General features: G+C 46.9%; 1 protein-coding gene across 1 annotated transcript in view; it reads right to left on the bottom strand.

Annotated features, from left to right (window-relative positions):
* ITPR1 (inositol 1,4,5-trisphosphate receptor type 1) overlaps positions 1-27,399 on the bottom strand; it is a 321,074-nt gene that overhangs the window by 86,998 nt on the left and 206,677 nt on the right. The window contains exons 41-44 of the mRNA XM_060022942.1: positions 23,452-23,487; positions 22,192-22,239; positions 16,880-17,012; positions 14,685-14,875 (exon numbers count right to left, since the gene is read on the bottom strand). Of these exons, the coding sequence (XP_059878925.1) occupies positions 14,685-14,875; positions 16,880-17,012; positions 22,192-22,239; positions 23,452-23,487 (408 nt within the window). The remainder of the gene's footprint in view (positions 1-14,684; positions 14,876-16,879; positions 17,013-22,191; positions 22,240-23,451; positions 23,488-27,399) is intronic.

Raw genomic sequence — 27,399 nt, 5'->3', positions numbered from 1 at the left:
GGCCAACAGAGGTGAGAAGTGCAGAGGGAAACACCAACGGGAGGCCCTGAGATCTATCCCAACCCGGTCAGAGTCTCCAGCGCTGCCGGGGCTCCTGGACAGACTCTGGTTCTGACATCTTCACCGGGAAGTAGCTTTAAAGGAGCGTGTGCTTACAAGCTGTGCTGCTGAACCCCCATTACTCTGCTATCTTGTCTAACCTAGTGATGCCACAAGACTCTTTCAAAAAACTGTTACCATGGGAACTTTTCTCTCTCAAGCATTTTTCAAGAAATGTTACAGGTGCTGCAGAATTCAATGCCCTTGGTCTCAGTAAGCATTTTCTGAGTCTTTGAACGTGTGGCTTCAACCGAGAGGACTTTCAAACCCATGATGCAAGGGTTTTGAACACAAATCTCTTCAAGGGATGGGGTTAATCACACAGGGCATGGGTGCTATGATGGCCCAAGGCCCCACTAGGCACGCAAATTCTGAACCACAGGGCCTTTAACGCAGCCTATCCGCTAAACAGAAGACCCCATAGGGATGTAAGCAGCTCAGAGGGTGACCCCAATAAGGGATGCTGTGGCTATCCTCCCTACCATGGGATTTCCCTTCTCATCAGAACTGGGAGGTGGTCAACAACACAACAAGGCATCCATCCAGGCAGGGCAAGAGCCACCATCCCCCACTGAACCCCTGGTCCTAGGTCAGCACATCAGCTCATCTCATCTCTCAACTGAGCCCTATTAGCCCAAGCCTTCTCCTCTTCTAAATTCCTGTGACGAAAACACCATCGACCTTCTATAATATAAACAGCGCAGATCTGGTAGGAACCAATACATCTTCCTGTCCCGACGTGGCAATGTTGCCAGGTAACAATGTAGAAATACACTCAGAAAACTGTATGTGACAATATACAACCTCCGCTCCGCAGCTGATAACCGAGGGAGTGTTAAAACACCATGTTCTCTGAACACTTGGGCTCTTGGTGCGAAAAGAAAATTAAACGGGATATTTCCTCTTGTAAATATAAGACAGGCATACGACTCACACATGCAGCCACTAACTGCGAACAGTAGAGGGGTCTGCCGCAGCCATCTGCAATGCACCCCAGCTTTCACTCTCCTGCCCCTCCACTCCCCCCCAACATGGATTCCAGAAAACTAAGAGAAACGTAACCAAGCACGAGCCTCTCCTGTGTTAGGGACAAGTTCACCTCCGACCAGAGAAAGGACACCAGTGGCAACTACAGAAAAACTCATACCTTATTATAAAACTGGGCGTGCTTCCATCGTGTGGTTCCTAAGTTGACTTAGAGAATTCACTGCATGACCAAGCAGTGACCACTTGCTTCTCAGATCAAATAACTAGCGCTGCCTACCCGCTCCCAACAATGACGAGGAAGATGCAAAGCACCGCAGTGGATGTAGGGCACTGATTAACTCCCTGGCATTGGACCCATGCAACTTCAAGGCTGTCCAGCACGGTAGAAAGTCAAGAGGTTTTTGAGGGAGATAGACCTGGGTACCGAATCTCAGCTCTGCGAACTGGGTGACTTTGCGTAAGACCTCCCTCGATCTTTTGGGACTCAGTTTTCTTATCCAGAATTGGGGTTATCCCACCTCGCCCAGATCAAGTACACAGCAGCACCATGCACTGTGCCTGCCCTGCAACGGGCACTTTATAAAGGCAACGAGTCCTTTCCTTTTCCTTCTGCAACACATAAACATTCTTCAACCTGCCCAAGACTCGAATATGGGGAGAATCCAGGGCATGGAGCTTCTTCATGCAAAATGGGCAAAAGATGAGCTCTAATAAGCCTCACATTACACCGAAGTACATATGCTCCTTTAGATGCAAGTGAAAATCAAAACTTGTAGCAATATAATCTAACTTTTCTTAGGAGCCCTAATTCAATGAGCTGCCCTCTGTCTCCACGGAGAGGAAGTTATGCAAGAGACCTTCCTTCCCATTAACTTTCATGGACCTGAGACCCTGGAACCCGCTAGAGGGGAAGCAGCATGTGTGGCACATATAACTTTTATTTGGCAAATGAGATGCCCAGCCTGAAAGGTAAAGTCTTTCGTGCTTCTCTTCTCCATCACGCACAGGCCGGTGATGTAACCAAAGCAAAGACACACAAGCCATCTCAGGACTTCTCTGGAAGGCAGACTGCCCTCCACAATGAACCCACTAACAAAAAGAAGAACAAAGAGAGAGAAGCCACACACTCTGCAGAGGGGCTGAGAGCTCAGGCTCTTCTCTGTATTTATTCATTACGTAGAGATCGAGTTACCTTTACCCAACACATGCAGAGACTTCCCTGGGGAACGTGGGGTTGAAACAAACCCTGATACAACTACCAGCTAGCTCTGTGACACTAAGCAAGCAACTTGACCTCTCAGATCCTCTATTTCCCACTGAGCAGAAAGGGGTCCAGGCGGTACCTGCCCACACAGGACCACCACGCAGAGTAAATGAGATCGTGCAGAGAAACCAAGCCTCGCTCCTGGCACGTGAGCGTTCAGACTTTGGTACTCATTATTATTACCACCAACTACAGGTACTATAAAGAAGAAAAGGAGAAGGAAGAGCTCCATCGAGAATCTCTGGCATCACAAGGAGATTTCTCCAAATTGACTTTATATATTTCCCTTGGGTTCTGATAAACTTAACTCCTTCTCTCACCTAAAGAAAGTGCCTCTTTAAAATTGTGATCACCGTTCACAACACATTTCACATCCTCATGTTTATATTGGGAAAAGAACAAGATGACGAACGTAACATGGTGGCGACATACGGTCCAGACTTTGATTCATTCAGGGAACATTTATTGAGCACCCACCATGGTCCAGGTGCTGGGAAGTAAGACTGAGGCTTGACCCTGGGAGAAACTACACTCTTGGGTGGGGGGAGGAGAGGAAGACATAAAACCAAAAAGAAACTGTGAGCAATGACTGCGTATTAGGCACCATTCTGAGCTGCTGTGTGCTTTCCATATATTATCTCATTTAATCCCCAGAGGAGCCCTACGGAGCAGGATTCTCTACGTGTATTTGCTACGTACAGATTGACTTCCCTTCATCCAACACATGCAGAGACTTCTCTGGGGAGCCTGGGGGTGAGACTTGATCTCTGCCTCCTCGGGTCTTACAATGAGCCTCCATTTCAGGAGTGGTGACTGCTGAGTAAATGAACTGCCCAGACAAAGAGACCACTACTTCTGCCTCAGGGGATCAACAAGTTTCCAGAGCAGGAGGCAATTTAAACAGAGCTCAGGGAGCGTGCCAGGCAAAGGGAAAGCGGCACGTCCCACACGGAGCAGAGGCATCTGAGTACACGGCCAGGGCCGGGCAAACGAGCAGGTTGCAGCCACAGGACAATGAACGCGGGGGTGAGCGTGGGAACCCAGGCAGGGCCAGGCACGTGGGCACCAGTGGATCGCAGCAACAGGGCAGTGGATTTGATCTTCCGCGGAAGGCCGTTAGGACAGGGAATGAGGTGGTCCGGCCTTCATCTGGCGGGGCGGGGTGGGCATCACTGACAGCAGTATGGAAGAGAGAAATGTCCGGAGGCAGGGAGGCCTTGAAGAGCCCATCTCAGGCTCAGAACTCAGATGGCCCGTTCTGGCAGATGGTATAGGATGCTTGTCAGGGGCAGGAATTCTGAAGCCAGAGCGCCTTGTTTCCAACCCCAGCTCCCCCAGCCCCAGCCGGGTCACTTTGGGCATGTCATGTAGCCTCCAGGTGTCAACTGTCTGGCTCATTACAAGTCTGAACTAAGTCCTGACTATTAGAATACTGGGAGGTAGAGGAGACGCAGAATGAGTTCCTGATGAAAATCAGGAGGGAGGAGTTGATGACATCAAGGTTTCCAGCTCGGGTGACTGCACAGGTGGCGGTGGGAAGTCCACTGACCTAGATACAGAACACAAGAAGGCCAATGCGGTGGAGGACTGGAGGTGATGGGCACGCCTGGGGTGGCGTGAACTGAGAGTTAACGCAGGTGGAGATGCCCAACAGGGATCTGCGCAGAAATCTGGAGATGATCACAGAGGTAGGGCCAGGAGCTGTTGGCATAAATGGTAGCTGGGAACCACGGGGATGGGTGAGGTCACCCAGGGAGCTTGGAGAAAAAGACGACAAATAGGCTGGAGACCAGGCGCCAGCATCTCACATATTTGAAGGTGAACTGTATGTGTGCCAAGGAGTCCCTTGTTCACCACGAGGAAAACCTCCAGAGGAAGCACAGAAATAGCACAGCGTCAGGCCATCAGGAAGTGACTGACGTAAAGTGTGGCACCCTGGGGTGGACGGTCAGACAGGGCTTCCAGATGAAAACTCTGGACTCCTGAGCCGTGTATACAGATCCCCTCGGGAAGGAGCTGCCCGAGGCTGCCTTCCAAATCTGCGTTAAAAAGTGCTAAGCAGGGCGATGGAATACATTCCCGCAGAGGCAGTAAAGGGAAAGGGGAGATCAGCCCTCCAATCAAGAAAGGAAAGAAAAAGTAGAGGCCTCTCGCTCCCTGAATTTCCATTTATAAGCGGAGTAAGTGGCCAGACTCTCAGGGGACTTAGGGTATTAGTCATCTGGTGAATATTTACCACAAACCTATCACTGCTCTCTACCGGGGGTGAAGACGACAGAACACAGGGATTAAGACTCGGTTCTTTTCCTTAAGCAGCTGCCTATCTCGACAGCAAAGATTCGACAAACACAGGGGCTGGCAGAGGTTTTCCATAAAGGTCCAAATGGTAAATATTCTAGGATTTGCCGGCCGTTCGGTCTGCGGTACAACCCCTCAGCTCTGCCCCAGCAGCGTGAGAACAGCCAAAGACAACACTAAAGGTTATTGTAAGGCTGGCTGTGTTCCAGTAAAACTTTATTTACAAAAGCAGGCGTCGGGCTGGATTCGACCCACTGGCCATAGTTTGCCAATCCCTGGACCAAGGTATCATAAGCCAACAGAGGAGAATCTGGGGTCAGCTTAGAAGTTCATAAGAGGCACTCCATCCTCAGAAGTCACTAAGGAAAGTTAGGAAGAACACGGACCTCTTGCTAGAGCTGAAGGAAGAGAAAGAAAGAAGGACCATTTAGACTTGTGGATTTAATAGGATACAATGAAGGCATAATGACAACAATTTTCCAGTCTTCTCTGACATTTTTTTTTGTTCCTCAGTCAAATTTTGGAGATCACGGAAAACCCGAGGTTTCCTCTGAAGATATCTCTTCTTAGAAATGAATTCCTGCTTATGGGTTTTCTAGGAAGCAAGAAGATGAACACTTTGCATCCAAAGATCTCCCCCCAACTCCCTAACGACTGCAGTCCTGTTAGGGAAGGCCAGAAGAGCACATGTATGGAACCGTCCACTTCTGCCTACAGTGTTGGCTTTGCTACTCAGGAAAGAAGAAAAGTAACATTGGGTCTCCAGTTCCTCTACAGGCACGAGCCGGGCGGGCACATCTTCCCCTCGGACCACCGCAACAGGACTGTGCTTCTCAAACCCAAGTGACAAAGAACACGCTGACCATCTTTGCAGTCATGTTCTGTCCTCAACTGCAGTAGGTCCGTGCATCATCCAGGGCCCACAACACTTGGACAGCTGGGGGCGTTCATTCAAGTCTTATATTCCCAACAATGGGAACGACTTTTGGATTTTGAGTCTTCACTGCAAAACCTTGGTCTAGACCCATAATCCTAAAAGACTCTTGTTCAGTGACACACCAGTTTCCTGGGGATGGAGAGGAAGGGCCTATGTCCAAGGATGACTTAGACCAAAAAGTAAGAATAAAAATAATAATACACAGAAGGAAAAAAAAGTCCTGGGTCAGGGAGCAGGTAACTGGACTGCCTGTTGCCTTCTGCTTCGCCCAGAATGTCCGGCAGCGTAAAAAACCAGTACCCGAAGCAATGAAGCCTCCCACCCTCCTGGACCTCCGATGTTAGCTCAAATACAGAAAGAGTGAGAGGGACTTAGGTGAACAGTGTGTGAAAACAACATACGACAGCACACCCCCCAGGCCCACTGGATCATCAACCACTAGACAGAAGCAAATTATCAGAAGTTGGATTTTTGACGGAGAACAAATTGAAGAAAACAAAGCTCATTTTTAAATAATAAAGACTGTGTTAACACAAAAAATCACCACCTCGTTTCGAGATCCTTCTGTGACCTGGGCACCGAGTGAGGCACTTTCGGTGAATCACCCTGTCCGACCATCCCAGGAGCCCTGTGAGGTGGGGATGGACACCGTCCTGCTCCCCAGGCAGGAGCTGGCCTGGGGGGTCAAGGACCTTCCCTGAGCCCTGGGGTGGGAGGTGAGAGGCAGGGCTGGAGGCCTTCGTCCCTCCATCAAACCAGCCCCAGGGCAGCAGCTCATTCCTGCAGCCACGCCCTGTACCCCCCCCCCATGTGGCCCTGTTTCATCCTCTCAATAACTGCATAAGGAAGGGACTCAGGCTTCCTAACTCGTGGTTTACAGATGAGAAAACTGACTTTCAGAGCATCCTGAGAAAGTCCAAGGTCACCCCGATGGCAGGGGCAGGGCCAGAATTGTAGCCCAGGTGCTTCCACTCTAGAGGCCAAGCTCCCTCCCCTGCCACGCCTGCCCTTCTGGGCAGTGTCCCCCGAAGTCCCTGACCCCACGCTACCCGTTCTCCAAGGAGGGCCAACTGGCAGCGCCTGCAGCCCTCCTCCCTGAACCAAGACGGGCGGCTTCGCCGTCCAGACCCCTGGTGGCTTCAGCCAAAGGGGACAGGGGGCGGGGCCACCAGCCTTCCTCTTATTGTCATGGCAACGGCTCCCACACCCCCCAGGCTGGGGAGAAAGCAGTCTCCTGACTCCACTGCTGGCCGTGCTCTTCTCCCACATGGATAAAACCCGAGGTCAGAAAACACCGCTCCCGAATGACTCATTTCTGACTTGGCTGCCAAACACAACACCCTTTTACGTAACTCGCTTGCACACCAGTCTCCTCGTCCTCCGCCTCGGGGTAGCTGTCCTGTCAAACCAAGGCTGATCTGCCTCACCAGCTGGCCTCCCACCTCCCGCCAAGGCAAAGCAAAGCGCCCTTCCTGCCCCCCATCTCCGCTCACTGGGGTCGGGGTGGCCTCCAGTCCAGCGTGCTCCCCGCTCAGTGCCTTCTTGCGGCGACTTCTTCTGGAAGGGGTGGGAGATGTCCTATCGAATATTGGCTCTTGGGCTGCTGTCTTAAGCCAACCACAAAAAATAAGTGTGTGGCAAGGGAAAGGCCCCTGGACGAGGGACCTCTCTCTCTCTCAGCTGAATCCGCAGCCAGCTTCCTGACAGAGCACTTCTCACTTTTTCCAACTCGAGCTGTGTACGTGCGGAAAAGAAAATCCTTTCTGGGTGTGTCTGTAGGCTAGACTTGGCATGGGAAGAGCCGTGGGCAGCCATTTGATACATACAACTCACTGGGCTTCTGCAACCGGAAGCAATTAATCCACAAAAAATGTTCTTTTTCGATCTTTTCCCTGCGTTTGCTGTGAGGTTCTCTATGGTCGTGACAGCACGTACAGCCCCAAACATCTGTATGTGCTTAAAAAAGAAACCTAACACTGGGTATGTTCAAAGATACATTCTACTCCTCCCCTTCCCCCAGGTGAGAGCAGTCTCTGTCCTCCTGAAGCGAAGAGGAAGTGGAAGAACCTCCCCCGGGTGCTGGTGGGGACATGTCAGGAGGAAGAAACACAGAAGTTGGCAAGGACGCGAAGGACGGATATGCAAGTGGCATGAGGCTCGCTGAGCCCTGCGTTGCCAAAAATTAATTCAGAAGCAAATGCTTATTTGATAGTTTCCCACTTGCTACAAAACATCAAGCGGAAAGACTTCTTCTGGGGGCTGGCAGGAAGTGGGTGGCATGAGAGAGGGCAGAGAGAAGGCAGGAGTTACTCTTTTTTTTTTTTTTAATAGATCTTTACTGGAGTATAATTGCTTCACAATACTGTGTTAGTTACTGTTGCACAAGAAAGAGGATCAGCCCTATGCCACATGTTCCCATATCCCCTTCCTCTTGAGCCTCCCTCCCGTCCTCCCTAGGTCATCGCGAAGCACCGAGCTGATCTCCCCGTGCAATGCGGCTGCTTCCCACCAGCCAACTATTTTACATTCGGTAGTGTGTATATGTCCATGCTACTCTCACTTCGCCCCAGCTTCGCCCTCCCACCCCATGTGATCAAGTCCATTCTCTTCGTCTACCTCTTTATTCCTGCCCTGCAACTAGGTTCCTCGGTACCAATTTTTTTTTTTTAGATTTCTTACATATGCATTAGCATACGGTATTTGTTTTTCTCTTTCTGACTTATTTCACTCTGTATGACAGACTCTAGGTCCATCCACCTCACTAAAAATAACTCAATTTCATTTCTTTTTATGGCTGAGTAACATTCCATTGTATACATGTGCCACATCTTCTTTATCCATTCATCTGTCGATGGACATTTAGGTTGGTTCCATGCAATCCCTATCAAACTACCAATGGCATTCTTCACAGAATTATAACAAAAAATTTTACAATTCATATGGAAACAGAAAAGATGCCGAATAGCCAAAGCAATCTTGAAAAATAAAAACGGAGTTAGAGGAATCAGGTTCCCTGACTTCAAACTATACCACAAAGCTACAGTAATCAAGACAGTATGGTACTGGCACAGAAACAGAAATATTGATCAATGGTACAGGATAGAATGCCCAGAGATAAACCCACACACAGATGGGCACCTAATTTACAACAAAGGAGGCAAGAACATACAATGGAGAAGACAGCCTCTTCAAAAAGTGGTGCTGGGAAAACTGGACAGCTACATGTAAAAGAAGGAGTTACTCTTAAAGAGAAGCTCGGTCCCATGGCTCAACGATGTCACCCATTCCTGGAGAACCCCAGGGTAGTGGTACCATCTCCTTGCTCCTATAAGCAGAGGGTTCACCATGAAGCCTGAGCCACTCTGACAGCACCCAGGTAGGAGAAGTTTTGGAGGCAGTATCTATCTTCAGAGAAGCCAGGGCAGGGACAGAAGATATGGGAAGACTTGGAGTCCACTATGCCAGGCCAGGAACTATCCCCAATTCAGCTTCCAGGCATTTCAGGGCTTAAGTGATGGTGTGACAGATTACAAGGTTTCAGAGTAAGGTCAATTCTCCATGTGAGGGTTCCTAGCGAGCATTGTAGGTCCTTAGTTTTGGACTGCTACAAATGGAATCCCTCTGAGGTCTGGATAATGAAGTTTAGAACTTCTGAAGAACTCTGGTCCCCAGTGACCTTACCCTCAGTACAAGGGTGAATTTTCACACACCATCAGAAGGGGAAGGACAGGAGTTGACACTTTTGCAAAAATGGGATTGAACTTCCAGAGAGAACTGAGCTCCTCCATTGCAGAGACAATAGTGTCTCCCTTTCTTGCCCAACTCAGGGGCTTGACCGACCCATGGCAGGTGCTCAATCAACGATAACAAGGGTGTGGGGGAGCCAGCCTCCCTCTCTCCTTAGTGCACAAGCTCTACCCACAGCAAGAGGTGCCACTCCTCTCCCCTCCCTCTGGAGCCGAGCCGGTCTCACGACTGGCTTTGACCAGTAGAACATGGCAGAAGTGTTGTACCATGGATTCCAAGCCCAGGCCTTAAAACGACTGGTAGCTCCCACATCCTACTCCCCAAAACGCTGCTTCTCAGAACCTAGCCACCACGCTCTAAGAAGCCCAGACCACACAGAGAAGCCACATGGAGGAGAATCAAGGGCACAGTCCCCACTCAGCACCCAGCTGGGAGCTAGCACCAGTGCTACGGCCATACAAGTGGCCATCTTGGCCGTCCCAGCCCAATCAAGGCCCTGATGACTGCAGCCCCAGCCAGGATCACGCACAGCAGAACTACTTACTGCTTGTATGATGAGGGGCGAGTTCCGTAACTATTCTGGGCTTTAGTCTCATCTGAAAAATGAGATAATCATGGCACCTACCTCTTAGGGAGACTGTAAGAATTAAATGAGATGATACGTGAGAAACCCGTAAGCATAGTTCCTGGTCCACAGTAAGCCCTTAATAAATGCTGGTTATCGTCATCATCATTACGGTTTTTACTTTCATTTTTTAATGATCATACAGTAAAACTGACTTTTTGGTGCGCAGTTCTACAAATTTTCACACATGTATAGATTTGTGTGTCCAAAGCAGGACACACAACAGTGGCATCACCCAAAAAACTCCTTTGTGCTATTTCCTTATGGTCGGATTCTCCCCTCAGCCCTATGCTGGAAAACACTGATCTGTTCTCCATCCCTACAGCCTTGTCCTTTGAGAATGTCATATAAACAGAAGCACCCAGGGCATCGCTTTCTGAAACTGGCTTCTTTCACTCAGCGTAATGCCTCTGAGGTGCAGCCACGTCATCGCATTTATCAATAGTTCATTCCCTTTTATTGTTGAGTAGGATGCTGTTGCATGGACGTCCCACAGACTATGCAATCACCGTACTTTAAATAATTATTTTCACAAGCCAGGGAAGAAAGACTTCAGAAATGGAGCCAGCCAGCCATCACTACTGGATTCTGAGTATTTCTGGAAAAACATCTAATAATCTCTAAAAAGTCCTGATTCAAAGAGGTAAGGAACCCAGGAGTCCACACGCATGTATGTCTCATGATAGATACACACAGGAACAGAAACCCAGGGATGACTTCCCGAATCCCACACAAAACTGGGTTGGAAAGCATGTCTCACTCCCCTTCCTCTCCACGTGAAGCCTGCTGCACATCTTGGGAGGAGGCGCTAGTAAAGCTAAGGGCTCTTCTGCAGCTGTCTCCTTGGAGAACCAGCACACAGCCCTGGAGCTGTGCAGTGCTGCACGCCCCACAGCGACTGCCTTTTCTACCACCTGTCCCTGAGAAACAGGAGTCCAGGGGAGCCCACCTGGATTCCCTTCCTGGGACTGGGACACATCACGGTGAACAGGAAGGACGGCGGGCAGTGTGCTCCAGCTGGGACCCACCCCGCCTGTAATGGCCGACAGCCTTCGGCGACCATTAGCAGTCACAACTGCAGCCTTCACCCGACTCACGCTAACTTCCCAGCTGCTCTTTTAGTACTCTGAACCGGCTTCTCTAAAGCAAAACAAAACTGAATCACACTCCCCCTGGGACTGCAGGGTGTCTGTGCTTAGGTGGCCCCAGACAACTTGAATTCCACATCATTTTCTCTGGAGAAAGAGGAGCTCAGGGCCAAGTCAGCTGCAGGCTAGAATGAATTTTCCTGGAACCGCAGGGTTTTAACGAGGCAGTGGGTGAAATCCTCCCAGCAACCCCTGAAATCACAGGAGGAGAGAGAGATGGGGCACGGGCAGAGCCAGCACACGCTCCCTGCTGTGCCCTCCCAAGCTGGCAGGGGGCTCACAGGCCACCCTATCCAGGCCCACCCAGCCGTGAGCACACTGGCTCTTCCAACAGACAGCAGCTCCGCTCGCCGAGAGGCTGGGCCTGGAGCTCCACCGAGGCATTTCATCTGGAGCCTGAGCATATGAGTAATAAATGTGTGAAAACATGAAACTAATATTCGTAATTACTTTACAAGATAAAGAACTGGAAGGAAAAACAGCTTCTGTGTGCCTTGCCATCACCATCAGGGGTACACTGTGAAAAACACAGCATCTCGCCAGAAACTCAGACTGCGTCGTGCCAGCCAGGCTCAGCGCCGGCAGCCCTCAGTCTCCTCGAGCCCTCCCCGGGCTTCATTATTCCTTAATTAACGGTGTCTTCTTGTGTCCAGTCATCCAGACTCGGTAAAGCCTCCCGGGGCCAAGTGGGGGGCCCTCTGACCTTCTGGCTTCTGGCAGCCAATCGGGCGACACTTTGGCCAACATGCATTAACTATAAATGGGTCCAAGGCACCAGCCTTGAGGAGGGAGCGAGCGTTGGAGAGTCTCCATTCATGACGTCCTGTCCCCACCGGGCTCAGGATACTTTTCCTCCTTTATTGAAGTACAGCTTTTGTAGAGTAAAGCACACCAATTCTAACTGTATGGCTCCCAGAGATTGAAACAGATTTATACCCACGTAACTACCAACACGTAGCCCATCGTTTCCAACACCCCAAAAGGCCTCCTATGCCCCTCCTAGAAAACATCCTGCCCTGTGAGCACGCCTTCCACTCTTGTGCCTCTGGGCCTTCTCGCCCTGCGGCATGGTCCAGCCTCCCCACCCCCCAGCTCTATGCACAACTTTCTGACCCACACCCATCCTTCAAAACCCATGTCATCAAAAAACCTTTCACTGACTCTTCACGTGGCTGCCGTTACTTCTCCCTTGGGGGGTCCGCAGTATCTTTCCTACCTCTTGGATGGCACTACACATCATTCTTGAGACACAGCTTCCTATGTGCATGTATACTAAGTCTTATACCCTTGCTTCATTTTTAATTTCTTGAAGACTGGGATTAGCAAATTAGCAACTTTTTTTTTTTTTTTTTAAATTGAGGAGGGGAAGGAATAACCTAAGGTTTCCAACTTATTTGGCCAGTAGGGAAAAAACCCCAACCACTATCAACACCACTTTATTCAAGAAAAGATATCAGAGATTAAAAAAAAAAAAAAATTGGACAGGCTATAACCTCAGAATAAAATGGTCAGATGGTCCTTCAAACTGATACATTTGGTTTATGAAACACTGACCACATCACCCTGGTTTCCACACTTGGCTGTGCCTGGAGAAAATTCTCATAGACCGACCGGCCCCAGTGTCTGGAAACCACTGCCCTGAAGTCCCTAGTTCAGTGTCATGTACACAGCAAGTGCTCAATTAATGTTTAGTTTGACTGATCTAGTCCCTGGGAATCACATGGTTCAGAGACCAGGAGAGTTTCAGCCCTGCTTCCATGACAGCGCACATACCCAGACAGCAGGACCACGGCAGTGGGCGAGCGAATCCTTGTGAACAGAGGACCTGCAGGACCCATCCACGCGCACACGCATGGTCAGACTCACGCGGGACAAAATCAAACGGCAGCCCACATGTTACAGGTCACAGGTGCCCGTGTGACAGTTCAGTCGTGCAGCGGACTCTCCCACCAGCACAAATCTCAACTGAGGGCAGCGCACATAAGAACGTCAGAAGTGTGTGTTGGGGTACTTGGGCTGGAGGCCGAAGAGACAGGGCCGCCGCAGTTGCCATGGGTGGGGAGGGCACAGGGCGCCTAGCTGCAGGAGCGAGTAGGGCTGAAACCCAGGTGCCCTGGCTCAGGCCCAGGAGAAGAAATGCCCTTTTTAAATTTGCACAAAGAAACAAAACTTCATTAATCCAGATTCTGAAATTAAATTCAAGACCAAGAATATATGGTCAGGGCTTCCCTGGTGGCGCAGTGGTTGAGGGCCCGCCTGCCAATGCAGGGGTCGCGGGTTCAAGTCCTGGTTCGGGAGGATCCCACATGCCGTGGAGCAGCTGGGCCCGTGTACCACGGCTGCTGAGCCTGCGCTCTGGAGCCCATGAGCCGCAGCTGCTGAGCCCGTGTGCTACAAATGCTGAAGCCTGCACACCTGGAGCCCGTGCTCTGCAACAGGGGAGGGCACCGTGGTGAGAGGCCCGCGCACCGCGGCGAGGACTGGCCCCCGCTCGCCGCAGCTGGAGAGGGCCCATGAGCAGCAACGAAGACCCCACACAGCCAAAAATAAATAAATAAAATAAACTTATTTTTTTTAAAAAAGAAATAATACATTTAATTAGGGGACCAAACATCCCAGTGTACACCTGCTGACCTAGCATAATAATTAATGGCATAAAAAAAAAGAATATATAGTCAAGTCAAATATATACATAAGGGTGAACTTTATGATATATGAATTATATCTCAATCAAAAGCTGTTATCAAAATGTGTGTGTGTGTGTGTGTGTGTGTGTGTGTGTGTGTATGTATACACACACACACACAGCTAAGTAAACCCTTATTCAGAGCCAACAAAGAATGAAGAATGCATGAAGGGAGTATCCAAAGTATTTTAAAATATTTAAAGGAATCTTTTTAACTGCCGTGTCCACGTGAAAATTATGTATATATTATTAAAATTCATTAAAATTGCTTCTTTAAGGACTTCTACTCAGAATTCTACTTCCTATTATTATTTTAAAATATGCGTCATAACAAGCCAACAAAAAGTCATCTATTTACCTTTGACTAAGCTAGCCTGGCTTTCCCCTATTAGCTCCTATTAGTTCACACTGGTTCAGTTTTATTGAGCTTTTCAGTTAAAAGAAAGAGAAATATATAGTTTGCAAGAGCTGCAAGGTCCACAGATGTAACAAATCTAAATAGCACACAGTCCAAACCCCTCTGGTCATCAGGTGACGGGATCCTCTATGATCCTGGATAAAAGCTGTAAACATAATTCACGCAATCATTCATGAACAAACATTCACGGATTATCTAGTATGCTCCAAATCCTGGGCCAGGTTTCTTCACATATCCTCAGCATTTTATCAGTTTTTGAATGTAACTCACGTTTTAGAACCAAGTCTGAATTAGGACAGGATGACCACAGCAAGATAGCAAAAGAATTCGCTTTTCAGAACAATACAATTTCGTGCCCTAAAAATGAGCTGTCTCTCATACAGGAGTCTCAGCACCGCCCAGTACCTGGTGCCCGGAACAAATCCTCCTCCTGTTCAGCAAGGACGCCCCATGAGCAGCAAAGCTGCCTTCTTACCTGTATGGTGGTGTTGCCTCCTTCCAGCAGGGCGATGGCCAGGAGAATGCTTTCATGGAACACTCGATCGCTGGATGCGTTCATTATGAGGTCGATGACTAGATTGGAGGCCCCCTCCTTGTCAAGATGGCACTGAACCTCAGCCAGGCTCATCTCCCCCCTGCTCATGGAGCTGGACCCGGAACCTCCCCCTAGGAAGATGGAACATTGCTCTTATCAACCACAATCAGAGCAGTTAACATTTATTGCATACTTACCGAGTACCAACATTTTGTGCACTCAACACTTTAGTGATGCTATCTTAACAAGCACAAAGGAAGGTACTCGTTATTAGCACAGAGATTAAGTCACTTGTCCAAGGACACCCAGTGCAGCTTGTAAGTAACAGAGGTGGAACTTGGATGTAGGCAGGTAAGATGAAGGAAGAATAAGACATTTCAAGCAAGAGACTTAAAGCCATCCAGTCAAGACTCTCCCTTACATTAAAATACAGTGACCCGGGGCAGAATTATTAAGAACTGATCTGAGTTTAAGAGACAAACCGAACTTAAACACTTCTTAGAACTTAAACACGCTCAAGAAGCATAGCCTATAATGATCACTTCAGTTCTCTTTCTAAGAAGCCCACCGCAGCCCCAAAACTCACCCTTTCACATACTTTTTTCATTCATTCATTCAATAAATATTGACTCAGTGCTTGGCATGGAGCGGAGAGCAGGGGGTAGGGGAGTGAACCAAACAAAGTTCATCTCCTCACTGAGCTTCAGACGAGAAGCATATACTTAGGAAGAGAAGGCCTGTGCCATTTAGTGGAACAGATTCCAATCGTGTTGAGAAAGTGCCTATTTAAGAACTTGCACTATTATTGGCAAAACCCGAAATATGAATGTTCATGGGGAAATGGGGTGATTAAAAAAAAAACACAAAAAACCCCCAGAAAATCATCTATCAGTCCCTCCCTGCAGAGTTCAATTCAAATGCCACATCCTTTACATTGCTTTCCTTGAGTCCAATCTATTGCATTTCTAGTACAAGGTAGACACCGGCTGTCACATCTTCTCTCCAACAGCTTCTTAAAGCAGAACCTGTCTCTGATGCATTTCCAAACCCCCCTCCTGATATCGCTCCAGAGCCTCACATGTTTGTTGAATGACTGCACTTCGGCAAGTAAAGAGAAATAGTTTTGAGATGTTGTGGGAAGAACTTCTGCTTGACAATCACTGGGAACGTTTGGATGAGAAGCTAAGGTCTGTCTCTGGGGTGCTCTGTGGGCAGATCCGCTCTACATTTTCATTTGGCGAGAAGCCCAAGATCCCTTCCCAGAGATTGCCAGAATTACTTTACTAACCACTGAGTACTTCTGTGCCACCAGCAGAGTCCACCAAGGACTGAAGTGCTCAAGGGTCATCACCATAGCCTGGGAATCAGGCAACTCACATTTGTGCTTTGAGCACGGAACTACTGGCCCCTCTTAAAACCAACACCATCGCTCACAGTTGAATTCAACGTTTTGGTAGCCTTTACCTGTAATTGTGCTTACAATGTTTTGGGACTCCTTTCAGGATGTGTTTTTAAGCAATTCTTTACTGGTTTTTTTTTTTTTTTTTTTTTTTTTTTTGCAGAAACCTAAGACTTTGGGGAGGCACAAAGCTTGGGCATTAGAATTAGATTTAATTAATTTAAAGCAGCTTTACATTACAGACCAGTCACTAATAAGCTCCCCTTTCCTCTGTTCAACAGGGATGACAGCAGTCCCTACCAGATAGTAACTCAGAGGAGAAAAGGAGATAAAGAAGGCAAAATGCTTGGGAAAGCCTTCGGCTCAGTAAGTGTATAATAAATGGTGGCTTTCGCCTCCTCACTGCCAACAGCATACTCATTTTACGGGAAAACATGAGTCCTCGTGGCCACGAGAAAATGTGCGATAAAGTCAAGTTCATTGAGTCATTCAAGTCTCACCAAGAGGGCTGCTGCATGGGAAAAAGGGGCAAAACACTCAGCCAATATCTAATTGCAGGGAAACATTTTTAGACACCAATTTGATGGTAGACCAGAGACAAAACAAGCTGCTAAAATAATACACTTGCAACCCAAATGCATCTGTTAGAGGTCCAACCTGCTCATCAGAAACACGCAGCTCTTGCGTGGCACACTCAGTTCACACGTGCAGCTAATTAGCACCCCACGTGGCCTACCTCCTCCCCCGGGCTTGCCGGGTCCTCCTGGTGACAGCGGGCCATTGCCAAAGCTGGTAAGGCTCTCTCTTCTTCCTGAAGGTCTGATGTTTCCATAGTAACGGTTGACCAAAATCTGCCTGAGGGCCTCACCCTTAATTCAAACAGGATAATGAAATCAGGTTCTGAATTTAATGCATGACTGAGCTACTAATATTAAAAAAAACAACACAGAGGTACTCAGTTATAACTGGCTCAGTCTCACTCAGTGAAAAAATAAATTATTAATAAGAGCATTTGGAAACTCTGAAGTTAACTTCTTCAGTGTTTTCTCAGGGAACCACATCATAAAAAAGCATCAATCTAAAATATTAAATATTTGAAAGTACTCTCTCACACGGTGATAAAGACAGAACATTAATCTCGGAGGGTAACTAAGAGTAACAAAAAACAAAACAAAACAAGAGAAAATCCCTTTGGGATAAGCCAATAAAATTCAGACAAATTGAAAAATTCACAGGTCATCTTCCCCACAGCAATATGAAAATGTTACTCCAACCAGAGCATTCATCCCAAGGTCCAAAGAAAATCTCAACGTATCAGAGTAATAGAGTAAATAAAACAATAAGCTGAAAGTAAGCCTTTCTTACAGAAATAGTCAATGGGTCACATAGTGAAGAAAAAATAATGCAACAGAAAATAAATTTCTGGCAGAGATCAGATATGTCAATCAAAAAATAGGTAGCATGGATAAAGTGACATTTGGGATTTGCTTTGAAGTAATATGGGAGGAGGGTACTAGCTGGGTATAAATGAGACAAGAGTGGGCATGAGTTGATAGTCACCGAAGCTGAGTTATGAATGAGGGTTCTTGAAACTCTTCAAAATATGTATTTTGGATATTTTTAAACATTTCCATGATAAAAACTTAAAAATATACATAAATATCAAAGGACTCCTGGGCAGGGGATATAACAAACTGCCGCGATTCCAACCAAAAAAGAAAAAAAAACAAAAAATCCTAACCAAAAACACAACCTTGACTTATTCTCAAATACTACGCACATTGGTAAAGCAGCACAAAGCAGTGGGATTTATTCTCAGCTCTACTCCTCGTGCAGTCTTACTGAGGGACTCCCAGACCACCTCCCAATCTGGAAGTTTCTACCAGTTAAAGGATATATGGATTTCCCCTGGACCCTTAAGTCCTGGAGCTCCTCTGGCACATCACTGAGAGGTAAGTGGGAAGTCTAGCAGAGAGAAGAGGTGCTGCAATACAGCAAGTCTCTAAAATAGAGACACAGGAGTTCTTCTGAAGAGACCTGCCACTGTAACGGGAGCCAGTGGAGCTTAAAGTGATTTGTTGAGAGGCTCTAAGAGCAGGACTGGAGACTTCAAGGAGGGTGTTTGCAAAACAAGATGGGAGGGAGAAGAGTGTCCTAAGGGTGGTGGGGAGGCAGGACCAGGGAAGAAGGACCAAGGCACAGAAACCTTTAGTTCAACTGTCAAAATGATGTGAGGTCCCAGAGCTACACAGCCTGGCTTTTCTCCTTTGTTAAACGCATGCTGCTGGTCAGACTCCAGGGAAAAATGGAGAGATGGGGTAAACAGGAGAGAGAGAAGGGGGGAAGGCAGTCCTGATTTTTAAATGAAAGTTCAGGCATGAAAAGAAATCTCAATTTTCCTCTCTCCATTCCATCCACAAATACGTCTCTCGTCGTAGTTAAGCAAGGGAGAATGCCTGTAACTAGGACATGAAACTCATTTCGTACTTCGACCACCAGTAAATTCAAGATTCCAAGAGTACTTTCAGTGAAGAAGCTATTTGTGATCTTTAAAAATACTTTCAAAGTAAGCTGTTTTCAGTATAATATTCTTTAATGGCTTAGGAAACCACATTTTTGTATAAAGATATAGCTTTGCACCAGAACAAACGTTATCAACGCTTTCCAAAGCAGTCATGGAGAGCATGGTGATTTTGAAAGGCTGACTTCACAAGAGAAACACATATTTCAAAGGAATGGTCAAGAAAGCTGACTAAGAAAGAAAAGGGGGAAAGGCAAGGCTACCGCCACATTGAATGTAACAGTACACTAAATACCATTTCTCTCTGTCAACACAATGATGCATCTACTTGATTTTGTTTCTGAAGATACAAACTCTGAGCTCCCCCAGAACGGAGGGTTGGCAGGAAACCATCCCGGTTTTCTATGGGATCCTCTTGGGCACCACAAGAACACTGTTTGAGAGGTAAATGGCTGATCTGAGACCTGTACGCTGCAGCCACAGAGAACAGCCAACATTGCCACTGTGGCAAGAACCTGGAAGAGCACAGGGTTGAATGGTCAAAGGCAGGGTGACTGTCACCAGCCAACAAACATGCACCCTTTAAGGGAAGACTCAACCAGAGGCTTCACACTACGATTCCACCTAGGACTGGAGTGGCTCAGAGTTTCCGCTCCTCGGGGTTGTGAGGGTCTCATCAGCAAGACCCAGGTCAGTCTGCAATCAAGGAAGCAGGAAGTAGAGAAAGGAGCATATGCCGTCCGGGAACACGTGGACTCCAGGAACAGGAACTTCACATTTATGCAGCCTGGATGCCAACTAAAGTTCCAAAGGGATCTCACATTACCATTTTGCCTCTCCTTGCACAGACAAACCCTAGCAGTTACCATAGCAACCAACGCATCAAATGGTACCTTTTCCCCCATAAGAGGATATCATGAAATGTGTTCATTATGGAAAACACACACACACGCTCCACCCTACAAACTTTTAATTTTTTCCCTCTTAATTGCACGGTTTTTGGCATACATGCACCTCACCTTCACTCCACAAAAAATAAATTTTAAGGCAAGGGGAAAAAAGAGAACACGTGGGATTTGCTTTTTTTTAAAAAACAAAAAAACGAAAAAACAAGATGAGATTCATTCCCTTTCTGAAAGAATAAAGACTGAAAATTTTAGGTAAAAAAAAGGGACAGAAAGAGAAAATGCAGAAGCATTATTAAAAGTGATGCAAATCCTTAGTGTGAAAACTTAGGTTCAAGGAAAATTCTGTTTTTCTGAGCTCGTGGTTTAATTTAGGAAAAATTAAAATCTGCAGAGAAAAGCCTTCCTAATCATCTTGATATAAATTACTCAACAGCACTAAGCTGTTCACGGCGTACTGGGCTGAGAAAGCTGATTGCAGAGAAGGAAAAAAAAGTCACTTCCCAAAAAACATCACTTCCCCAGCTCTCATATTTGGCCATGCAGCCTTTTCTTCAAAAAGAATACTAGTTTTCCCCCAGCAGTTTACACCTACAGCATGCAAACCAATATCAGATGTTTGTCTCTGGTAAAAAAAGTTCTACATTCCACACACATGATTACCTAAGACTGAGAAAAGACAAAGGCAAAGGGTTTCATGTGCAGTTAAGTGTCAGGTGAAAATGGTGAAAAAGGCAGGTCAGTGATGCGGAGTCAAGAAAACAGACTCCTGCCTTGCAAGTCCGTTCAAACGCGTTTCATTCCGTCAATGAAACTCGTGGCTAACGAACTGTGTGGGAATAGAGCCCAGCGTTGAACACAGCACTAAGAGTTAAGGTCGCAAAGGAGAGGAAAAGTGACCTTTGGGCTCCCAGGTTCCAGCCGCTTAAAAATCAGGTGCTTCAGGAAAGATTACCCTCTCACATGAGCAGTGAGCCTCTCACACCTTAGTCAGCACTAAGGCAGCACCTTGATTTAAAAATACCTTCGTTTTCCTACTCCGGTTGTCTGTCAAATCACTGCTGTGTCTCAGTGTGCAAGGCGACCATGATCATTAATATCCCTTCTCAGAGTCCAGCCGCTCTGCTAAGTGCTTCAAGGGCACAGCCCTGGAGAGCAGTCATAAGGGATGGAGACTATTACCCGCATTCTACAGCAGGAGAAACTGAGGTTAAATCATGTGCCCCAAATCACACAGCGAGGGCCTGGCAAAGGCAGGCTTGAACCGGTTTCTAATTCCAAAGCTCATGCACTGGAGCAAATCAAACTCAGGGCACGAGAGACAGCTATGTGCCTTTACCAGCTACTTCTAAGACCCAGGACAACACTTGAAGGACAGGCAAGGATGGAAAAAACAGGAATGCAAGGTGCCCTTGATCAATGAACGGCAGGAGACACTGGAAGCCGGTGGGGAAGGGCTGAGTGCCAACTTCCTAGAAGAGCATCTTTGGTCATAGTCTGAGAAAGTACAATCGCAAGAAATAGGAAAGGACTCGAGATGTGCTGGGACTGAGGCAGGGACTGAAAGCGCGTGAGCAGAACAAAGGTGCCCCGGGCACCCACTCATCTCAGACGCACATTCTCCAGGACACTGGTGAACACACTTTCAGGGCGGTACTCGCCACGACTGCCCATTTCCTAACCCTGTGACTTGTGAAATGGAGGGGAAGGCTCTCTTGGCAGGTCAACAGCAGCATTTATAAACATTTACGCGTTAACACGTGTAAAAGTCTTAGCCTAGGGATCGGCATATGATAGGCACCCAGAAAAGCGGGATATCTGGTATTTTCCAGAAATGGGTAACGTGCAATCAGTGGTCAGCATGCTAACGATATACGTGGCCTTCTAGGAAATGGTTTAGCAATGCACAATCAGCACCTTAAGGAAGAATCTACCCTTTGGCCTAGAAATTCCCCTTTTTTGAATCTATACACATATGTACACACTTGTCCAGTTCCTCATCAAAGGAAAACATTACAAAGTACTCGTTAATTTGTGGAACTTTAGCCAGTTGTTAACTTTCAAAGACTATCCAAGAAAATGCTTAGATATATTAAAGGACAAAAGCAGGGAAGAAAAGTTATACACTTGGAAGAACCCCAATGACAATGAAAGTGTATCTGCGTGTGTTGCCACACATTCTCACGTGTGCAAAAAGGGGGGCAGAAGAAAATATTAAATCAAGAGCAGCTTTTATAGCTAGGTAGTATAATTATGAACATTTTTTCCATTATACTTGTTTTGTTTATTATACTTTACCCATGATGACCATCCGTTACTTATAGAAAAAAAAATTTGTTTTTAAGGCTACACTTAAGGAAAAAGCCATTCCAGGAGAAGAAGAGAGGATGTGAAAAGCTGACTTGGTCGTTATTCGGGGACCGGCTGGGTGTAGTGCGCGAACAGGTAGTTTATGGGTAGAACCACCAGTCAGTTTCATTTCTGTAAATGGCTGTGATCGGTCCTGAGCCAATTAATGCTATGACAATGACAACCACCACCACCATCATCCGTCTTTAAGTCACAGCCTGTGGCTGTGGACAGTGCTGTGGTCATTAGCTCCCAACATCCAGGACTACGTACCCTTTTATGGTCCTCCAGTTGCCTCAGGGGTGGACTCGGTTCAACCTCCTGCTAAGCAGGCAGAAATTCCATTTAAGTACGTACAACACTAGGGAGACACTCCCATCTTCAGGATCAGCCACAAATAAAATACACGGAGCATGCGTACATAGCGAAGACTGACACAGAAGGAACACAGGCCTGTGTGAGGCTTTCCCCAGACAGATACCAACGCTCCATTACTTCGGATGCCGCTTAACAACGCGCCCATCCCCGACCCTCGGGCACTGTTTAAGATGAACAGGCACATGACTAATACTTCTGGCCAATATTATTTTTTGCACAGATTATGAAAAGGAACTTGAATGTTAGGTACATTTACATGAACCCAAAAGGGGTCATGATGCAAGACTCAACCGGGCAGGTCCTTACATGACTCACACAGGCATTACTGCACAGCACATGCGTGAGGACATCAATGCATACACTTCCAAGCAGACACATACATGAGACCTCAGCACTCCCCAGGCCACCAGCACACGGCATTCTAATCAAGGCTACTGACGCTGAAGAGCTCTGATTAGAATATTAGAGAATGGTCGTTCCAAAGCATCCCCACTGGAACTCAGCTATTTGATAATCTGTTTCATTTCTAAGATCTCCTTTCAGATAAACCACACTTCATTTTAGCTTTGACTCCTGTGATTCTATAACTGTTTCTGAAAGTAAATTTTGATCCTTGGAAATATGCCTCCCCAAAAAGCTTCTCTATAACTTTAGACGTCTTAATTAATTCCAGTCCCTCATTTAGCAAGCTGAGTTAGCGACAGGAAGAACAGAAACAGTGTGCTGTGAAACTACAACTTTATCAGCAGCTTCACCAAAACTATACATTATTATCCAGAACTTCAAACTCCCTTCGTCTCTGCGCAGAACCCAGAGTTCTATTTTGTGTCACAGCAGAAAGGCCTGGACATTCCAGCATTTCTCAACTGAACATTTCAAGACAGAGATGAACGGTTTTGTGTGAAAACCTTTGGACAGTCACGTGCCCTCACCTGCAGGACCCTGTGGTTTAAGCTCCAGCAACTAAGAAGTTTCTTTCTACACCAAGAGCCACCCGATTACAGCAATGATCAGGCCCCAGGCAGACAAGAGACTTCCCTCCTTGCACCTACCAGCGGGACAGACATTTCCCCAGAACAACTCACACACTCAGCCAGGAACACTGACAAGCACCCGTATTTGCTGGCGCTGCAAATACAGGTGAGCAGCACACACCTCGGTGGAGTTCTCAGGAGCCGGAGTTTGGGGCAGCTAGTTGGGAGTAAAATGAAGCATGTTAGTTACAGCACGTGCATCTCATGGGCCGCGAAAAGTCCAGAGACCAACACTCAAGGACGAAACATGGAGGGCAAGATCAATGATGCGGTGACAGAGCTGCCACATCCACTGAAAGGGGCTTCAGCCACTGAGGGCAGGAGACACCCTCCCTTTTGAACTGAACTGAATGTGCTTGTGTTAGGAGAGACAACTGGCCTGAGATGGGAAAACAGATTTAAATTAAGGTAAGAAAAAAGTCTACCACTGATCAAGAAGGAAGTATGCCTTAAAAAAAAAACCAAAAACGATGTCAAAGGAAGAACTACTGCACATCTATGTTTTGTTCGTCCACAGAGAGGAAAAGTGATAGAGCGTATCCCCACAGAGGCTCAGGGAGGGGAGAAGTGTGTGCGTAATGACAACAGGGGCCTCAGGTGCAGCCCCCTCCCCGGAGTCCCAAGGCCCTTGCAAAGTCTGTACCACCACTCGCCCGTGACAAGCTTCTTCCGTGGGCAGGTGCGTCCTCCTGGGTCTCTCCTTTCCCCACATCCCGGCCCTGAATCAGAGGGTAAGACCCGAGGCTCCAGCTTAGGGACTGAAAAAGCCTCTCTGCTCCAGCAGCTCTGGGAGGAGACAGGAAGGCTCCTGGCTGCAGGGTTACCTGGCTGGTCACTCGCCCCTCCACGTACTTCCCTCAGGGCTCCAGGGCCTGGGGTCCCCGGAGCCACCCCCACCATTCCATGTAGACAGCCCACTCCTCTGACTGCCCCTCAACTTCATTACATCCAACCCATACCTGAGAGACAAGATGATGGCCCTGAGGAAAATGAAAGGCAATTGCGAGGGTGCACGTGGCAGCTAAAAAGTCCACAGTTTCACGTGGCAGCAGCACCACGAATCTGTCCCCCGGAGGGCACGTGCTTGGAGGAGGGACTGACATCAGATGTAACCGCCAGACCCCACCCTGGGCTGCCCGGGACCAAAGTCACGCACCGGGCACGGCTGGCTGCTTCAAGGTGCGGTCTGGGGCCATGGAACGAAGCCAAGGCTCACGCTGCAACTGAGTGACCTTGGCCTCCTTCGGCGGGACTCCAGCGACACAGCACACCTCCCGGGAGGCCAAAGCGTGGCTGTCAGGTGTGAGCCAGCACAGGTGCTGAAAACACGAGGTGGGGAGGCTGGAAGCTGTGAAATCTGGCGGGGTCTCAACCCAGCTCAACACTTGATACCCCTTTTCATGGTTTGATCCCCAAGATAGAAAAAAATGCTCTTCATATAAGACTGTTATTATGTAACCTAATGATTTCTCTTTTTTTTTTTTTTTCTATTTGCCAACAGGTAAAATGAAGTAAAGATACAGGGGCTCTCTTTAAGGACAAAGATTAAACTAATTTAAGAAGGACAAGGAGGCATAGGTGGGGAGTTGCTCACTGGATTCCGGACAGAAGAGCTTTCAGACCTGAGCGCAGCTCCACTAGCCTCAGGGAGAAAATTTCCCTCCGACGTGCTTCGCTTCCTGTTGGGGTCGGGAAGCACAGAGTGGTAGCAAGGACTTGAGTGTGGTGAGGAAAATAAAACCAGAGCTCAGGCGTATGTGTTTTCCAGATAATATAAACAATATCACGATCCAAGAACGCACTTTAACTCTATCCTTACATCCTGTATGCTTTAGGCTAAAGAATTAAAACTGTGCAAACACTCGTGCCATCTGCTCTTAGTGCAAAAAGGACACATAAGAAAAAGTAGAACTAAAGCAACTTCCCATGCATTTTAGAGCAGTCAGAGATACAGATGGGAAAAGTACTATCTTTTACAATTGGCTTTGGCCACATTTCACCAACATATCCTTTATACTGATTCTGTATGATCAGAACAAAAGAATTATAGGCAGGGATTGACTGTAGGAAACTACAGAGCTATCCTCTTACTCCCTTGCCCATCAAAATAAAAGTTAAAGAAAAAGAAGACGACGGAATGGAAGGAAGTAGCGTGTCTTTTTAAAATTCTCTTGTCTGAGATCTCTTTGTCCAAAGAAGCACCTTGAATTCTTTCGGAATGTTCATGGGTAGTATACAGCTATTTCTTACACACTCAGAGATCAGTCGTTTCTGATATGTTTTATGATGGTAGTGACACTCTATTGCCTCCCGCAACTGCTGTCATGTTAGTTTTCGTTTAATTTTTAGAACAAAAATTACAGTTACTGATCTTTTCCCTAGAACATTACAGAAAGACTTTTGAGACAACAGAAAATTTTTTGCTGCTTCAGGAATCACTATTTAAACAGAGGACAATTTTTTAACGCTATCCATTCAAGAAACAGAATAGAAAAACTGACAGCAGTGGACAGGTATCATGCGACTGTGGCTCATGCAGGCGCTGGCGCTCTGTGTGACCCTCAGGCAGTCACTGAACCTCTCTGGGCTTCCACTTCCTGACCTGTAGTTCAAGGAGACTTGAGCTTATTATTTAAGATTCCTTTCCAACTAAAACATTAAGTAATGCTTGGTATATTTTCAGTAAACGTCATTCCGTAAATATCTAACAGGCAAGTTCTCTAAATAATACAGCACAATAGGACATAAAATGATTTCAGGCATCAAAAAGGCCAAACCAAGCGTATAATTTGGTAAAATAACCAATGGCCTTTACCAGCACTGCTTCCTATGAGGATTTCACCTGTATTTCTGGGAGGATAGGCTCTTTTACGGCAGTAAGCCACACTTTTGAAAAAGATAAGCATATTAATAAGCTATATATGTTCAAATCAGATAACAGCTACATAAATACAATATATATTATCCAAAGCAAAAGATAATTTTGGTAAAAGAATGAAATGATTTTCTCAACATATTTTTATTATCAAAGTAACTTTTTTTTTTTACATGAAAGGTAATTCTCAGTGACCACATAGTAAGGGAGACTCTTCTGAGAAAATGAGTATTTCTACATTCCCCAGGTCTTGTCTTTCACGACCTCATCTCAGGATCAGTCACTATAATCAGATGCTGACACCTCCAGTCAAGGTGAAGTCTCCCCAAATGAACAGGTGACTGGCAGTGGTCCGATGCTGCCTGGTTTTGAACTTGGGAACCAACTATTGCCCTCTATTGCCTCTGCATATTTCTTCTTGGATCTTACGTCTTCTCAGTGCTTTTAGACAAGGTCAGCAAAATCAAACTTCACAGGAAAAAGATTTCAAATGACTGGCTTTGAAACAGAAATTCAAAATGAACCTCAAGGTCCAGAATCCCAAGTGTCCTTCCCAGATGAGGCCACGAATCAGGTCATCGTAACTACGGCACTTGAGTAGTAACTAGATTCGTGCAGGTAAGATGCTGAAACACTCGCTTTCTATACATAATGTACCTAACATTTTATCCGGGGATGGATTTCTACTACAAATGAAGGAAATTATACTTTGCCATTCTTAAAAAAAAACCCACAGACTTCTGAGGGTTCCTATTTGTGGTGTGTGTACAACGGCACATCCTCACATACGTCCATACCGTACGTACATACATATACACATCCGTTTCACGTGTGCCTGTTACAGGCCAACACAGAGCAGAGCCACTTAAAACACACTGTTTCCTGCTGCCATCAACATGAATCCTTCTCCCCTGGGCTTCTAGAATTTTCCTTTGAAATAAGATGTCTCCTTCCATGGGCCACCCCTAGCAGAGGTTGAATATAGTTCAAGAAATGAGACTGTACTATAGATCTAATTATCAGCACAGCAAAGAGAATTTACCATCTCCAATCCCCTGAATCAGCCTTCAGTTCCTTTCACCCACTCCATCTCAGAGAAGGGAAAAAATAAATAAACAGCGAATGGCCTCGCAAATATGTTTGCTGGGTCCTGGCCTTCATGAGCCTTTGAAAACCCACATTAAGAGAACAGAA

This window comes from Delphinus delphis, chromosome 10 (genome assembly GCF_949987515.2).
Source record: "Delphinus delphis chromosome 10, mDelDel1.2, whole genome shotgun sequence".
Classification (NCBI taxonomy): domain Eukaryota; kingdom Metazoa; phylum Chordata; class Mammalia; order Artiodactyla; family Delphinidae; genus Delphinus; species Delphinus delphis.
This window is presented reverse-complemented; position numbering and strand designations above follow the sequence as displayed.